This window comes from Dromiciops gliroides, chromosome 1 (genome assembly GCF_019393635.1).
Source record: "Dromiciops gliroides isolate mDroGli1 chromosome 1, mDroGli1.pri, whole genome shotgun sequence".
In the NCBI taxonomy this organism is placed as follows: domain Eukaryota; kingdom Metazoa; phylum Chordata; class Mammalia; order Microbiotheria; family Microbiotheriidae; genus Dromiciops; species Dromiciops gliroides.
This window is the reverse complement of record NC_057861.1, coordinates 570,354,852-570,372,535: the sequence shown is the minus strand read 5'-3', so window position 1 is coordinate 570,372,535 and position 17,684 is coordinate 570,354,852. Positions and strand designations below refer to the sequence as shown.

Genomic DNA, 17,684 nt, shown 5'->3' with positions numbered 1-17,684 from the left:
TTCATTTGGTTTTGTTTTCGCAGGGCAATGAGGGTTAAGTGATTTGGTCACATAGCTAGTAAGTGTCAAGTGTCTGAGGCTAGATTTGAACTCAGGATCCTCCTGAATCCAGGGCTGGTGCTCTATGCACTGAGCCACCTAGCTGCCCCTACAATTAATTTCTAGTTATTTTTAACCCATCTTTCCACTGTCCATCATTAATATTATCTTTATTGCATTATGATCTGAAAAGGATGCATTTAATATTTCTACTTTTCTGCATTAGGTTGTAAGATTTTTATACCCTTATGGTCAATTTTTGTGTTGGTTCCTTGTACAGCTGAAAAAGATATATTTCTTTCTATTCCCATTCAATTTTCTCCAGAGATATAGCATATGTAAGTTTCCCACAATTCTATTAACAATTCTTTAACTTCTTTCTTATTTATTTATTTTTATTAGATTTCGCCATTTCTGAGAGGGGAATGTTGAGAGTCCCCACTAGTATAGTTTTATTATCTCTTTCCTCCCGTAACTCATTTAAATTTTCCTTCAAACCTTTAGATGCGATACCATCTGGTGCATGAAGTTTTAGTATTGCTATTATTCATTATCTATTGTACCTTTCAGCAAGATATAGTTTCCTGAGGTGGTTGAGTTAGCAGCTTCTTGGGGTGGAGCCAAGATGGCAGAGGAAAGGTAGTGACTCGGAGCTCTTCCCCAAATCCATCCAAATACCTTCAAATAATGCCTTAAGACAATTCCTGGAGCAGCAGAACCCACAAAAGGACGGGGTGAGATCATTTTCCAATGAAAGACGGCTTAGAAGGTCTGCAGGAAAGGTCTGTTATACCAGGCTGAGAGTGGAGTGCAGATCCAGGCAGCACCATACAGACCCAGCCCCAGCCCCAGAGAATCAGGAATTTAGAGCCTTGGAACCAGCTGAAGCAGCAGCTACTTCTGAAACTCAGCTCATGGACCAGTGAGGGGGTTAAGGGGTTAGCCAGGGGAAGCTTGCAGGAGTCTCTGCTGGTGCTGAGGCAGAACTCTGTTGTGTTGCCTGCTTGGAACCAGGAAGCAGTCTTGAGTGGCGGCCCAGGTGGAAGAGGGGTATAGACACATCTGAGCTTGAAACCACAGTGAAACAGAATTCTGTTCCCAGGTTAAAGAGCAAGCAGACCCACGGTTACTTACAGACCAGAGTACAGACCAGGGGAGTATAGAACGTGCCTCTCCTTAAATTGTACCTGAAGCTTGGAACAGTGCACCCTCCACCTTGGAAACAGTGCTCCACTTTAAAAAATAGTTAAAACAGGCTGGCAAAATCAGTAGACAGAAAAAAATGCAGACCCTAGAAAGTTTCTTTGGTGACAAGGAAGATCAAAATACGCCCTTGTAAGAAGAATACAAAGTCAAAGCTCCTACATCCAAAGCTTCCAAGAAAAATATAAATTGGTCTCAGCTCAAAAAGGACTTTGAAGATAAGGTAAGAGAGGTAGAATTAAAAATGGAAACAAATGAGAGAGATGCGGGAAAGTCAACAGCTTGAAAAGCCAAATTGGCCAAATGGAAAAGGAGGTACAGAAGCTCTCTGAAGAAAATAATTGCTTAAAAATTAGGATTGAGCAAATGGAAGCTAATAACTTTATGAGAAATCAAGACACAATAAAGCAAAACCAAAAGAATGAAAAAATAGAGGGCAATGTGAAATATCTCCTTGGAAAAATAGCTGACCCGGAAAATAGATCCAGGAGAGTTAATTTGAAAATTATTGGACTACGTGAGAGCCATGATCAAAAAAGGAGCTTAGGCATCATCTTCCAAGAAATTGTCAGGGAAAATTACCCTGATGTTCTAGAACCAGAAGGTAAAATAGAAATTGAAAGAATTCACCAATCACCTCCTGAAAGATATCCCCAAATGAAAACCTCCAGGAATATTATAGCCAAATTCCAGAACTCCCAGGTCAAGGAGAAAAAATTGTAAGCAGCCAGAATGAAATAATTCGAATATGGTGGAGCCAGTCAGGATAACACGAGATCTAGCAGCTTCTACATTAAAGGACTGGAGGGCCTGGAATATGATATTCTGGAGGGCAAAGGAACTGGGATTACAACCAAAAATTACATAACCAGCAAAACTATGTATAATAGTTAGTATAATAATTCAGGGGGAAAAATGGGAATTCAATGAAAGAGAGGTCTTTCAGGCTTTTGTGATGAAAAGACCTGAGCTGAATATAAAATTTGATTTTTAAATACAAGACTCTAGAGAATCATAAAAAGGTAAACAGAAATCATAAGAGATTAAAAGATTAAACTGTTTACATTCCTACATGAGAAGATGATACTTGTAACTCATGAGAATTTTCTCATTATTTGGACAGGTGGATTGAGTATATTTAGACAGAGGGCAGAGGTGTGAATTTAATATGGAAGAATTATATCTTAAAAAAAGAAAATTAAGGGGTGAGAGAGGAATGCACTGGGAGAAAGGGAAAGGGAGAGGTGGAAGGGGGGTAAAGTATCTCACATAAAAGAAGCAAGAAAAAGCTTACTGATTAAAAGGGAAGGTGGGGGAGGTAAAGGGAAGGGAGTGAGCCTTACCCTCAACAGAATTGGCTCAAAGAGAGAGTAGCATACACAATCAATTGGGTAGAGTAATCTATCTAACCCTGCAGGAAAGGAGGAGACGAAGGGGATAAGGGGTAAGGGTTGAAAGAAGGGAGGGCACAATGGGGGAGGAGGCACTCAGAAGCAAAACACTTCTGAGGAGGGATAGGGTGAAAGAAGATAGAAAATCGAGTAAATGTCATGGGGAGGGAATAGGATAGAGGGAAATACAGTTAACAATTGTAATTGATAAAAAATTTGAAACAGTGGCAAGAGCAATGTAAGATGAGGAGGAGGATTGATGATGACGAGGATTGATGATGATTGACTTATGATGATGATGGTAAAACATATGGTACTTACTTTGCTGGGCTATTGTGAAAAAAATTCTTTGCCGGGTATAAGGTACTATATAAATGTTATCTATTACTATCTTTTAAAAAAATTTTAGACTTTTATTTTCCAAATTACATGTGAAAGCAAATTTTGACATCAACCTTTTTTTAAAACTTTGTGTTCCAAACCTCTCCTCCTCCCTCCCCTCCCACCCCCACCTTAAGAACTAAAACAATTCAACATAAATTATACATGAGTAATCATGGCAAACAATTCTACCTTATCTAGGTTGTGAGAGAAAACAGATAAAAACAAAACTTCAGATTAAGGAATTGTCAAAAAAAAAAACCCAAAACATGTTTCAGTCTGTTTTCAGATACCATCAGTTCTTTCTCTGTAGACGGACTGCAATTTTTCTAAGTTCTTCAGAGTTATATTGGATCATTGCCTTGCTGAAAATAACCACGTGCTTCCCAGCAGATCATCTTACACTAATGCTGTTATTCTGTATAGAGTACATTTCTCTCTGCTTCAGTTCATGTGGGTCTTTTCAGGTTTTTCTGATAGCATCCTGTTCATCATAATTTTTATACAGTACCTTGAACTTGACAGAGAATTTTCTCCATAATAGCCCAGCAGAGTAGGTACCATACATTTTGACATTGTAGTCAATCATCATAACTATTTCCCTCCATCCCATTCCCTTCCAATGATATTTATTCTATTGTCTATCTTATTTTGCCCTAATATACTACATATTAATAATACTCTTGTTGCAATAATCAACTTCACAGGATTATTGTAAGGAAATCTCTCTCCTAAGTACTATATAAATGTAATTTACTATAAAAAAATGATGAGCGGGATGCCATCAGAAAAACCTGGAAAGAGTTGATGCAACGTGAAATGTACTGTATACAAATAACAGCAATACTGTAAGATGATGTGCCGTGAATGACTTGCTTATTTTCAGCAAGTCAATGATCCAAAACAAGCCTGAAAGTCCTATAAAAAATGCAGTCCATCTACAGAGAGAGAACTGATTGTATCTGAATACAGATTGAAGCATAATTTTTTTTTGTTAGTTCCTTTATATCTGAAGTTTTGTTTTTGTATGTCTTCTTTCACAACCTGGCTAATGTGAAAATGTTTTGCATGACTGCTCATGTATAGCTTATATTGAATTGCTTGAGTTCTTGGGGGTAGAGAGGGAATGAAGAAGAAAATTTGGAACACAAATTTTTTTTTTAATTTGATGTCAAAATCTGGATTTACATGAAATTTGGGGAAATAAACTGAATGGGAAAAATGATTCACAAAATAAATAAAATTTTTAAAAGATAAGCTGTACACAATAACACAACATTGTAAAAGATGAACAATTTTTAAACACTTCAGAACACTTATCAATCCAATGACCAACCATTACTCCAGAGGATGGCTGATCTAGAATACTACCCAACTCCTGACATCACTTCCTAAGAGGTGATGAGGCTAGATGTGCAGAGTAGTATATTCATTTTTGGATATGGCTAATGTGAAAACGTGTTTTGCTTGACAACTGCCATTTGCTACAAGGACTTTCTTTTTCTGTTCTTCCCTTGCACTGTACCAAAAGAGATAAAGTGGGAGGAAGGAGGGAGAAGATGTTTATTATTTGCAAACAATAAATAATGAATAAAATAAAATTTAATTTTTAAATCTATTAAAACTTGGTTTAATTTATACATTTAGTGGGGGTTTTTTGTTTCTTTTTAGCTGAGCATTATTTTTACTAACTCATGTTTAATTCTATTGCTTTAAATACTGTCTGGAAATAAGTGGTAGTATGAAACTCACAAAAGTACTAGTTAGTAAATTACTCAGTACAATAAATGATACTGTGTATTAATCTCGAAAGTCTTCAATTTTACTATATATATGTATACATATATATATATATTTTTTTAACTTCTACCCATTTCTTAAAGATGTAGAGAAATATCTTTGTAAGACCCCAAAATATAGCATGACTTTCTGCAAAGGGGGAAGAGAAGAGTTATTGAATGAAGTTCCTGCAACATATAAAACAAAAGGTATCAAAATTTATTCTAAAAAAGAAATACCACTATGCATAAATATTTCACAATATCCAGTGCCACCATTTATTTTCACAATCCCATACTTATTTCACTTACTGTGACAAATACACAAAACCATATCCTCACAGTATCACAGAAACAGAGCTGGAGGGAATGTAGGAGCCACGTAGTACAATTCCATCATTTACAGATGAGAAAGCTAAGGCACTGTAAAGCTACTTGCCCAAAACCACATAGGGACAAAGTAGCAGCGCTAGGATTTGAACCAATGTCCTTGGACACTTTTTTCACTAGATCACACAGCCTTTAGAAAAAAGTGGTATCAAATCTAGGAGCACTGGCAGTCACTTTTATGGTAAGAGTTAATATAAATGTATGAAGGGAAAAAACATTTTTCTTATATGAGCTCTTCAACAAAATATGACCATATAGCTGAATTTCCTTCTTATACAAAAAAGCTATTGCCTTTAAAAATAAAAGGACTAAATTCATACCTGCACCAGGAATGATAGCCAATTTTGTTTCGACTAAGCCCATTTTAGCAGAAGCAGCTATAAAAGAAAATAAAAACAAAATCTGAAGTAAATTTTTATTACATTAAAAAGTTTTAAAGACAATCTAATGTCACTAAATGACTGTCTTACAATTACAGAAAAAGGCATCTAACTGTGTAAATGTTTCAGTGAATTTGCACATATTAAAAGACCCAAGCAACTCTCCTAATTGAGAATGGTTCAGAACTAAAAATTATTATATACAAGATGACTCCTAAAGTAAATTATCAGGCCTAATAACTTGTTATATGAAGACAGAGAAATGACATCATCTCTTACTTGTGATTCAGGACTGAGCTAAGGTAAAAGGAGTGTTTCTAATGATTATGAACACTTTAATTGCTCTAGGGTCAAACAATTTAACATACTTTTTATTTTTATCTTTTTAAAGGTGTTTATATTCTCTTTTTTTACTTTTTTTAATGTAAATTTTTTATAACAGCAAATGTCATATGATTTTAAAATATGGTTTAATGCAATTTCAAAAATACAAATGGTATCCACTTTAGATCCTATGCATTTACACATTTTAAAAATAAATACTCCCCATTCATTACCAGTAATAGCAATATCAATAGCAGTCCTACCCCATTAAGACAATGCATTGAAAATATATATGTATGTATACACAAATGTTCATTCACATATGTATGTGTATGTATGTTTCTCTAATTTATCTGTCTGTCTATCTGTCCATCTGTCTGCCTATCTATCCAGTTTTTTACTAGCAAGTGGATGCAGTGTAGTTTCATCATTCCACCTGGACAGTATGGTTTTGAGCCAGTGTTTAACTCAGCACATCACTGCACAGAAATAAATTATACTGAAATCAATGTACATCATATCATAAATATTATGTTTTTTGTTTCTTTTTGTTAAAATAATGTCCTTTATATTATAACCACGTCTCCTAATCAAGCAAATTTTAAAACAAAACTTCAAATTCCCACATTGACCACGTGGATAAATGTATGTCTCTTTCATTTTAAGTTAATCATCTGTTAGAAAGTAAGTGATATGTTGCATATTTATTTTTTGGACTCACAGTATATCATTGATCAGGTTTCTAAAGTCTTTCAAAATTGTTTTTCTCCATGATGTATACTGTAAATTGCTCTCCTAGTTTCACTTCCTTAGCTCTGCATCAGAATAATTATGTATTCTCCAGCTGCCAGAAAATTCCTATAGGCCAGATAACTTAACTATTTCAAAGCCATATTAACAATTTCTCAGGACCAATCAACAAATGGTTTCTATAATTTTAAGAGCTTAGTAAGTCAAGATTTATTTTTTCATGATCTACTAATGATTTTATTTTATATCTTGTTATTTTACCAATATGCCAACAACCTATTTTAAGAATCTGTTTATTAGAGATATAACATGTACAGTTCCTTATATGTTTAATTTCAAGAGTTAAAATCGTAAAATTTAAAAGAAAACAACCAAAAGAAATGAATGTCAAAATAAGTAAGATGGGGCAGGGAGGCCGGAAGAGTAGATTTTTTTTTTTAGCTTTCTCTGTATCACCAACACAGCACATAGTAGACAATGAATGCTTGTGGACTGACTAAATATAAAAAAGGCATTAAACAATATGAAAAGTATGTAACTTCTACTTTCAGAAAAGGCTGTTCAGAGGTGGGAAATACCAGAGAGGAAGGGGAAAGAAGATGAGATTATAAAACAAAGTGAGGCAGTGGATAAAGGATTCATTATCAACTCATTTTTTCAATATTATAAAAGTATTCTTTCCCTTCATTTTCCATTTAATTTTCAAAGTTGTAAAAGAAACTATGACCAAAAGGGGAGGGCAGCTTGACCAAGGCAAAAGATGGTAATGATTAGTCAAGAACATAGACAGAATCAATGTAAACTATGAATTATTCAACTTTGCATCCTACACAGTACTTAGTAAAGAGGCTTACAAAGAGTAGGCAATGAATAATTGTTTTTTAAATAAAGGAGGGGTGGGGCAGCTAGGTGGCTCAGTGGATAAAGCACCAGCCCTGGATTCAGGAGGATCTGAATTCAAGTCCAGCCTCAGACACTTGACACTAGCTGTGTGACCCTGGGCAAGTCACTTAACCCCCACTGCCCCAGAAAAAAAATACAAAAACAAATAAAGGAGGAGATAAAAGATGGAAGCAGAAAATAATGTTAAGAATGACTATAGAGGGGGCAGCTAGGTGGTACGGTGGATAAAGCACTGGCCCTGGATTGAGGAGGACCTGAGTTCAAATCTGGCCTCAGACACTTGACACTTACTAGCTGTGTGACCTTGGCCAAGTCACTTGGCCCTCACTGCCTCGCAAAAAAAAAAAAACCAACAAAAAAAAACTAAAGAACTTGAAGTAAAAGTGAGGTTAAGAATAAACCTTTTTGGGGCAGCTAGGCGGCCCAGTGGATAGAGCACCAGCCCTGGATTCAAGAAGACCTGAGTTCAAATCTGGCCTCAGACCCTTGACACTTACTAGCTGTGTGACCCTGGGCTAGTCACTTAACCCCAATTGCCTCACAAAAAAAAAAAAAAAAAAAGAATAAACCTTTTCAACCAGATGTTTCACTACTAGGCAACTACTCCAAATAAGTCACTAATAATTTTTTAAAAGCCTCATAAATATTGCAAAATATTTATGGCAGGATTTTTTGTGGAAACTGGAAACAAAGTAAATATCCATAGAATGGGGAATGTTACTATGCTATGACTACACGAATACATGAATACATGAAAACAATAAATATCATAAAAAGGGCAGGATAAGATGCAAAGTGAAGTAAATATAGCCAAGAAAACAATGTACACAATAAAAACAATAATGGAAATGGAAAAAAGCAAACAAAAAAATTTAAAATGAATGTTACAAATTAAAAATAAGCATGACTTCAAAAAAGGGAAACCTCTCCTCATTCCTTTCCAGGGGTGGGGGAGGGAGCCCACAGGAGTAGAACATATATTGTCAAGATTTTATTCAATGTTTTCCTAATTTTTTTTCTTTTTCCCCTTTTTTCTTTTAAAAAATTATTATATGAGGGGCGGCTAGGTGGCACAGTGGATAGAGCACCAGCCCTGGAGTCAGGAGTACCTGAGTTCAAATCCGGCCTCAGACACTTAACACTTACTAGCTGTGTGACCCTGGGCAAGTCACTTAACCCCAATTGTCTCACTTTAAAAAAAAAAAATTATTATATGAGATACAGTTCTCTGAATGGAGAAGGCAAAGGATAAAGGAGAAATTTAGACAATGTAAAAAAAAATGTCAATAAAATTTATTTCATAAGAAGAAAATACCAAGCAGAATTTTAAAAAACAAGCTGTCTATAAAGAGATTTGTATTACTATAGATAATTCTCTTTTTTGTTCTACTCTGTATACAGAAATATATTTTCTTTCTGTTTGTATTAGTTACATTAAGAATTTTTAAAAATTAAGATTAAGAAAGATACAAACCGGGGCAGCTAGATGGCGCAGTGGATAGAGCACCAGCCCTGGATTCAGGAGTACCTGAGTTCAAATCCGGCCTCAGACACTTAACACTTACTAGCTGTGTGACCCTGGGCAAGTCACTTAACCCCAATTGCCTCACTAAAAAAAAAAAAAGATACAAACCACCAAAAAAAGTTGCTCAAGTTTAGTGGTAGGTATTTTCTTAGCTAAACTTCCTGCTGCAGCTAATTCATCATCCTAAGAAGTCTATCAAATATAATATAGTCCAACAGCAAAGCTGTAACTCAAAAAATTGAATGTAATAATTTGGAATGAACTGAAAATAAACATAACTTTTGACAGTGTCCTTCTGAAAGTAAGAATGACTTTAGTCTTCATATATTCTATTACAACAGGCCATAGCTAAAAGGGCAACTAGGTACAATGGATAGAGTGCCTGGAGTTAGGAAGACTCATTTTCCTGAGTTCAAATCTGTCCTCAGATACTTAGTACATGTGTGACCCTGGGGTAGTTAACTTAATACTGTTTGCCTGAGTTTCCTCATCTATAAAATGAGCTGGAGAAGGAAATGGAAAACCACTCCAATAATTTTGCGGAGAATACCCCAAATGGGGTCACAAAGAGTTGGACACACCTGAAATGACTCAACAACAATAATTCTTACCTGCTACTCTTATATCACAAGCTAAAGCCAACTCAAGGCCACCGCCCAATGCGATCCCATCTATTGCTGCAATAGTTGGCACTGGAAGATTAGCTGTAAGAAAAAGTACCATTTAACATTTTATCAAAAAGCAAAACAAAACAAAATCAAAAAAGCGAATCACATTACTTATAATACTATATTACTAACTAGTAATAAGAGTCAAATTTATTAGTTACTAAATATTATTAAGCCTAAAACAAAATTATACTTTACATGAAAAGCCTTATAAAAGTAGAATATGGTATAGTGGGTAGTACATGTTCTCTTCATGCCTTGGGCCAAAGGTGTTGATTAGGTCACGTGTAATTGTTAGAAATTCAAGATACATACCAAGTCCCTATTTATGGTTATATAACATAAAGAGCCAGAATAAGTATATACAGAGTACCACAACAGGATATTGTCCTTTAGAGAAACGCAGCCTATTCAATTACCAAATTAGGAGCTAGAATCCCACCACTTCAATGATTGGTTAAATGCAATAAAGATTGCTTTTGGTAACGTGACAAATCCGAAATAAGCCAGCAGTATGAAGAGAGTATAACATTCTTTGAACCTGAGGAAATCCTCAAGCCCACAAACGTGGCCATTGTTAACTCTGTTAGGCCCATCTCTAGAGGAAAAACATAGACCTGAGAGGCTGAATTCATCAAAATCAGTCCCTGCAGGTATCCTTGCTGATGCTATTTACTTAGTTGACTGAACCAATGCTGGAAAGGGTAGCCAATGAAGCTATGTTAGGAGAGAGACAGGTTTCAATGAGTATGAGAATATGGAGTGAAAAAGGAAAAAATTAAGGTGAAATTGAATTTGTTACCTCTGAAACAGCAATTCCAAAGAGCTCAGTGGGTTAGGTAGTTCTAGAACAGAAGGTTGAAAGGTTGTGGGGGCAGGGGGGGGGGGTGAGGGGTTACGGTCGGGTGAAGGGGAATTATGTTGAGGAGACAGGAATAAGGATGTATTCACTGACACTTGAACAATGAAAACCGGGAATTCAGGATCACCAGGATGGTTTGAATGAGTTGGTTATAATAGAGTGGAAATATGTTAATCATTGAAGAAAGAGTTCAGGTAAATTATTTTCTTTTTTCTCTTTTTATTAAAAAAAATATTTTTAACATCATTTTCCAAAGGGGACAAATAGCCGATTCTTGTATGGCAGACCTGATCTGTTGCTGGTGTGTAATTTAAAATTGTAAATGTGGGTTCTAGTCTGTTGCCCCAGTTTTGGGGGAAACTGAATAAAATCACTGATAAAATGAGTTTAGATTTTTTAAGGGTTTATTGAAATATAGAAAGAGAAAGATTGAGAACAGAATTCCTACAACCTAGCAATCCTATCTTTCCTCAGCTCCTCTCTGTCATTCACCACCAAGTTAGGAACCAAAAAGACAGCTCTCTTTGCACAGGCTCCCCTTTCCTCCTTCCTGTCCCCTCCCAGAATGGAAAGGGTTCTTCAAGCTGGTTGGGTGATTGGGCCCGAAGTTCAAAGTTTTTTTTAGATTCTGAGAACCATGCTTTCTTAAGTACTCTCAAGTACCAGCCAGATGTGCTTAGAATCTAGTCAACTACTAATCCAGTCAAATCAGCCAGTAATCCACTCAGGTGGGCTCCTGAGTATCTGCCAAATCTCATCTATCACATTCCATTATCTTGACACTGGAATGTACTCAAAGTTTTACTAGCTTGCTAGAATCTCTCAGTTGAACAGATTAGGTATGCAACATACAAAAGAAAAAGAATAAAGCAGTATAAAGTTTAATAAACTCAGACTCCACTTTATGAAGTTAGGATTCCCTATTTGGCAAAAAACTGGACAGCAATTTGAAATTAGATTTGAAATAACACCTTACAACACATACCAAGATAAAAGAAGGAAGGAAGGGAAGAAAATACGCATCTAATAATGTGCAAAACTCTGTTGCTAAGTGCTTCGCAAATATCTCATTTAATACTTACAACAACCTTCATGGGTATATTATTACCCTGATTTTACAGTTGAGTAAACTGAGGCAAAAAGCATTTACCTAGGGTAATATAGTTAGTAAATGGCAAGCACAATTTGTACTCAGGTCTTCCTGATTCCAGACCTAGTCCTCTCCACTGTGCTACATAGCTGCCTCAAGATAAGGGCCAAATGGGGGCATCTAGATGGCACAGTGGATAGAGCACCAGCCCTGGATTCAGGAAAACCTGAATTCAAATCCAGACTCAGACATTTGACACTTACTAGCTGTGTGACCCTGGGCAAGTCACTTAACCCCACTTGCCTCACAAAAAATAAAATAAAAATAAAAAAGATAAGGGCCAAATGGATATGTGACAGATATGAAATATGCTATCATAAAAAAAATCAGAGGAAGAGAGGAGAAATTACTTTGTATTCATGGATAGGAAAAAAGTTCATGATTAAACAAGGAAAAGGGAGGAGCACAAAAAAATGGACAATTTTGATGAAATAAAATTAAAGTTTTTGTACAAATAATGCTTACAATAATTAGCATTTATTTAGCCTTTAAAAATGTACCAGGTACTATGTTAAACATTCTATAAATATTACCTTATTTAATCCTCACAAAAAACCCTTAAAGATAAGTGCTATTATTACCACCATTTTACAGATAAGGAAAATGAGGTAGATGTTAAGTGACTTGCTTAAGGTCACAGAGCTGGTGTCTGAGGACAGAGTTTAATTTTGGTCTTCCTGACTCCAGACTCTGCTCTATTCATTGCTAAAACCAATACAGCTAAGGTGAAAAGGAAAACAAAGTTTTTTGCAGCATGTTTCTCTGATACGACTAATTTCCATTAGGAACTGATTCAATTTTTTAAGAATAAGAGCCACTCCTCAATTGATAAATGCACAAAGGGTATGAATAGGCACTACTCAAGGGAAGAAATCCACATCAATTGCCGTATGAAAAAGTGCTCCAAGTCACGAATAGTTAGAGAAATGCAAATTAAAGCTAATATTTAACAAAATTATCATAGTTGGAATAAAAAGAAAGTGACAAAAGTTGGGGGTGGAGCTAAGATAAAATATGCACATTAAAGAACTGTGGGTAGAGATGTGAATGGTTAAAGCCTTTCAGAAAGTAATATGGAACTATGTCCCAAGATACTAAACTGTACAACCACACAGCAATAATAGTAGGCTTATAGTGCAAAGAGATCAAAGAAAAAGGTGAAGAGATGGACTTATACAAATATAATTATAGCAGCTCATTTTGGAGTGGCAAAGAAGTGTAAACTGAGGGGACTGACTAAACATGAGTGAAGTTTTAGATAATCCTGGGAAGATTCGTATGAACTGATTCAGAGTAAGGTGAGCAGAAAAAGGAAAATAACATTGATAACATTATTGTAAAGATAGACAACTCTGAAAGACTTAAGAAGTTCAATCAATGACCTATCATTATGCTAGATTGGTCCACTGTTAAAGAAAAGTATCTACTCAAATGAAAGAGGTAATGAAGGCAAGGTGCAGAATGAGACATTCATTTCTCTGACGTGAACAATATTTGTTTTGCTTGACTAAGCAAATATGCTAAAATATCTTTTTCTTCTTTGTTCCCTTCTAAACTGGAAGGTGGAAAGTTTGGGAGAATAATTTAATGTTTATTAATGTGTAAAAAAGGTAAAGCATATTAATAAGGATGATTTGTATGTAAGAAACGCATTATGGGGAAATATAAAACAGGAAAATAAGTTGGGTGAATCTAGTGAGATGAAGTAATTAACATTAATATTTACAAAGTACTAAATATTCTAAATTAGAGCTTCCTTGAACTTTTTTGGGTAATGAACATGTTTTTGGATGTTATGAAGCCTAATGTCTCTTAAGCAAAATGCTTTTGAGAAAAAAGACCATATCTGGACTCTTCTCAGAGCCCTAAAAATAGTAAGTCAAGTTTCAATCTCCACAACTGAGTTTCCCAGAGGGGGGTGCACCTGGAACACAAGGCTCTTGAGGAGCCAAGGCCCTTGGGACTTAGGCCCAAGCAGGGCTTAGAGCAGGGCCTGTGTTTTATGGGAGTCGAGCTAAGATGGGAGTTCACCTTGAGGTGCCCAAGGTGATCCCGACGTGATCCTGATGTTCAAACCCTGACTTAAATTTTGTTTCTTGACAAGTTATGTATGTTTGTGTATGTTAATACAGCACTGTTCTAGTGAGGAATGGACATTCCTGCCCAGAATAAGGTTAAGGCTTAATGTCACAATCTGATTGCCCAACTGCTACAATCTGATTGGTCGTTATAGTTACCATATATGGGAGGTTGATAAAATATGCTGTGATTGGTTGTTTCTGTAATGCTGTATGGATTGTAATACTGTTATGTGACTGGTTAAGAGGGACCCCAGGTAGGTATAAATCAAGGTGTGGGATCTCACTTGAGTGCACTCTCTGGCACATTCACATGACCGCCTCCTTAATTTAGGCAATTGTCTGAGTCTAAGCTTTTTCAAAAGGCCTCCCAATTGATCTACCTGCTTCAAGTCTCTCCACTCTATTTTCCAAAAAGGATAAGGTGACAAACATCGATCTGATCATGTCACTTCCCTATTCAGAAACTTCCACTAACTCCAGAATAAAATATCAAGTCTTCTGATTAGTTTTTTTTTTTGTTTTTTTTAGTGAGGCAATTGGGGTTAAGTGACTTGCCCAGGGTCACACAGCTAGTAAGTGTTAAGTTTCTGAGGCCGGATTTGAACTCAGGTACTCCTGAATTCAGGGCCTGTGCTCTATCCACTGCGCCATCTAGCTGCCCCCTGATTAGTTTTTAAGTATTTATTTTTTTGTTTCTGATTAGTTTTTAAAGTGTTATATAATCTGCCCCCAGCCTCACCACACATTGCTGCCCTTTCCATACTCTCAGTTGTAGCCCAACTGGCCTTCATGCTATTCCTCACATATGGTACTCTATTTCACTCTGCTTCAAAGAATCACCCTATCCTACAAGATATTTCTTAAGTACCACTTTCTATTTGAAGCTTCTCCTTATTATCCCAATTGCAGGTGGCTTCCTTCTCCATGACTGTCCATATTTTGTACATATTCTCTAAATATACACACACATTTATTCTCTATATATTTCTATAAATTTATATTGTCTCCCTCAATAATCTCCTAGAGGGATGTAGAGTGTAGTCAAGGAAGACTAAGTACCTCTGGTATGAGAGCTGCCAAGCCCTGCTCATGGCTACTTTCCACCTTTGGTGTCCACATGATTCACCCACCTTCTGTGGTTCCAAGAAGCTAGAGCATGCACAGTTGACATATCCTGGTAATTCTGGAAAATGGACTAAACCAGGTTGAGGGTAACTGAGGAGTTCCAAACCCTTCAGGGGAAGGAGCAGATGAGAACAATTTGTTCCAATGGCCATGAAGGCTACTGAAACAGGCACTGTAGAGCACTGAGAACTTAGTTAGACAGCAAAGATGTCAAGGTCATGAATCACCTGCTATTCAGACCAAGAGAGAAGCTCAGCTCATAGTGTGGACCCAGTCCAGGACAGACTGCACCTCCAGGGCCTCAGAGTCTTTGGTGCCAGGGGCTTCTTCTGAGCCTACATGTGAAGCCTCAAGAGGGAAGACGAATTGGTCTCATGGGAGGAGCTCAAAAGGGATTTTAAAAATCAATTTAGAGAAATGAAAGCAACACAAGAAAATTATGAAAAAAGAATCAGCAACTTGGAAAAAGAAGCACAAAGATTGACTGAAGAAAACAATTCCTTAAAAAATTGATCTGGCCAAATGGAAAAAAAGGTGCATAATCTCAACTGAAGAAAACAATGCCTTAAAAAATTCATTTGGCCAAATGGAAAAAAAGGTGCATAATCTCATTGAAGAAAACAATACCTTAAAAATTAAAATTGGACAGCTGGAAGATAAGGAATCCATGAGACACCGGGAATCAGTCAAGCAGAATCAAAAGAATGAAAAAATAGAAGAAAATGTGAAATACCTCATTGGAAAGACAACTGATCTGGAAAACAGATCCAGGAGAGACAATTTGAGAATTATTGGGCTGCCTGAAAGCCATGTTCAGAAAGAGTCCAGACACCATATTCCAGGAAATTATTAAAGAGAACTGCCCTGATATTATAGAATCAGAGGATAAAATTGTAATAGAAAGAATCCACCAAACACCTCCTGAAAGAGACCCCAAAAGGAAAACTCCAAGGAATATTGTAGCCAAATTCCAGAATTATCAGGTGAAGGAGAAAATACTCCAAGCAGCCAGAAAGAAGCAATTTAAATATCATGGAGCCACGGTCAGGATTGCTCAGGACCTAGCAGCTTCAACATTAAAGGATCACAAGACTTGGAATATGATATTCCGGAAGGCAGAGCAGCTTGGACTGCTGCAGCCAAGATTCTATTACCCAGCAAAACTGAGTATTCTCTGTCAGGGGAAAAGATGGACATTCAATGACACTGGGGATTTTCAAGGTTTCCTGAGGAAAAGACCAGAACTGAATAGAAAATTTGATCTTAACATACAAGACTCAAGAGAAGTTTAAAAAGGTTAACAGGGGGGAAAAAAGTTACTCGATTAGGTTAAACTGTTTACATCCCTACATGGGAAGATAATACTTATAACTCTTGAGATTTGTAAATGTATTTGGGCAGACAGAGGGATTATACACAGAGGGTATAAATATAAATTGTCTTTGATATGATGACATAAAGGAAATTAAGGGGTTCAAAAGGGAGCGAATTACATCATATGAAGAGGTGAAAAAAAAAACCTATTACAAGAGAGGGAAAGAAGGGAGGGGTGAACATTGTTTCAACCCTACTCTCATTAGATTTGATTCAAAGAGGGAATAACATATACATTCATTGGGATAAAGAAACTTAGCTTATTCTTTAGGGAAATAAAAGGGGAAGGGGAAGGGGAAGGGGGCACGGATAGAAGGGAGGGCAAAAGCAAGGGAGAAAAGGGTAAAGAATAGGGAGGGGGTGATACAAAGGGAGGGCAGATTGGGGGAGGCAGGGGTAAGAAGCAAAATGTTGGTGAGGAAGAATAGGGTGAAAGAAGGGGGGGAAGTACATAGGAGGTAAATAGAATGGAGAATAGACAATCAGTAATAATAACTGAATGGGATGAACTCTGCTATAAAATGGAAGCGAATTGCAGAGTGGATTAAAAGAATCCTACAATATGCTGTTTACAAGAAACACATTTGAAGCAGAGAGATATACACAGAGTAAAGGTAAAAGGTTGGAGCAGAATATATTATGCTTCACCTAAAGTAAAAAAAGCAGGGGTAGCAATCCCTATCTCAGACAAAGCACAAGCAAAAATAGATCTCATTAAAAGAGATAAGGAAGGAAACTATATCTTGCTAAAAGGCACTATAGATAATGAAGCGATATCAATATTAAATATGTATGCGCCAAGTGGTATAGCATCCAAATTCTTAGAGGAGAAGTTAAATGAGTTACAAGAGGAATTAGACAGTAATACTATACTAGTGGGGGATCAGAATCTTCCCCTCTCAGAATTAGATAAATCTAGCCAAAAAATAAATAAGAAAGAAGTGAAAGAGGTGAATAGATTACTAGAAAAGTTAGACATGATAGATGTCTGGAGAAAACTGAATGGGGATAGAAAGGAATATACCTTCTTCTCCGCAGTACATGGCACATTTTCAAAAACTGACCATGTATTAGGGCACAAAAACATCATAGTCAAATGTAGAAAGGCAGAAATAGTAAATGCATCTTTCTCAGATCATGATGCAATAAAAATTACATGTAAGAAAGAGCCATGGAAAAGTAGACTGAAAATCAACTGGAAACTAAATAATCTCATTCTAAAGAATGAATGGGTCAAACTACAAATCATAGAAACTTTATCCAAGAGAATGACAATAATGAGACAACATACCAAAATCTATGGGATGCAGCCAAAGCAGTGCTTAAGGGAAAATTTAAAGCTCTAAATGCTTACATGAAT

General features: G+C 36.3%; 1 protein-coding gene across 3 annotated transcripts in view; it reads right to left on the bottom strand.

Moving 5' to 3' along the window:
* AUH (AU RNA binding methylglutaconyl-CoA hydratase) overlaps positions 1 to 17,684 on the bottom strand; it is a 183,922-nt gene that overhangs the window by 47,616 nt on the left and 118,622 nt on the right. For all 3 annotated transcript variants that reach the window (XM_043977965.1, XM_043977964.1, XM_043977967.1), the window contains 2 exons: positions 9,676 to 9,768; positions 5,503 to 5,559 (listed from right to left, as the gene is read on the bottom strand). In XM_043977965.1, coding sequence (XP_043833900.1) covers positions 5,503 to 5,559; positions 9,676 to 9,768 — 150 coding nt within the window. The remainder of the gene's footprint in view (positions 1 to 5,502; positions 5,560 to 9,675; positions 9,769 to 17,684) is intronic.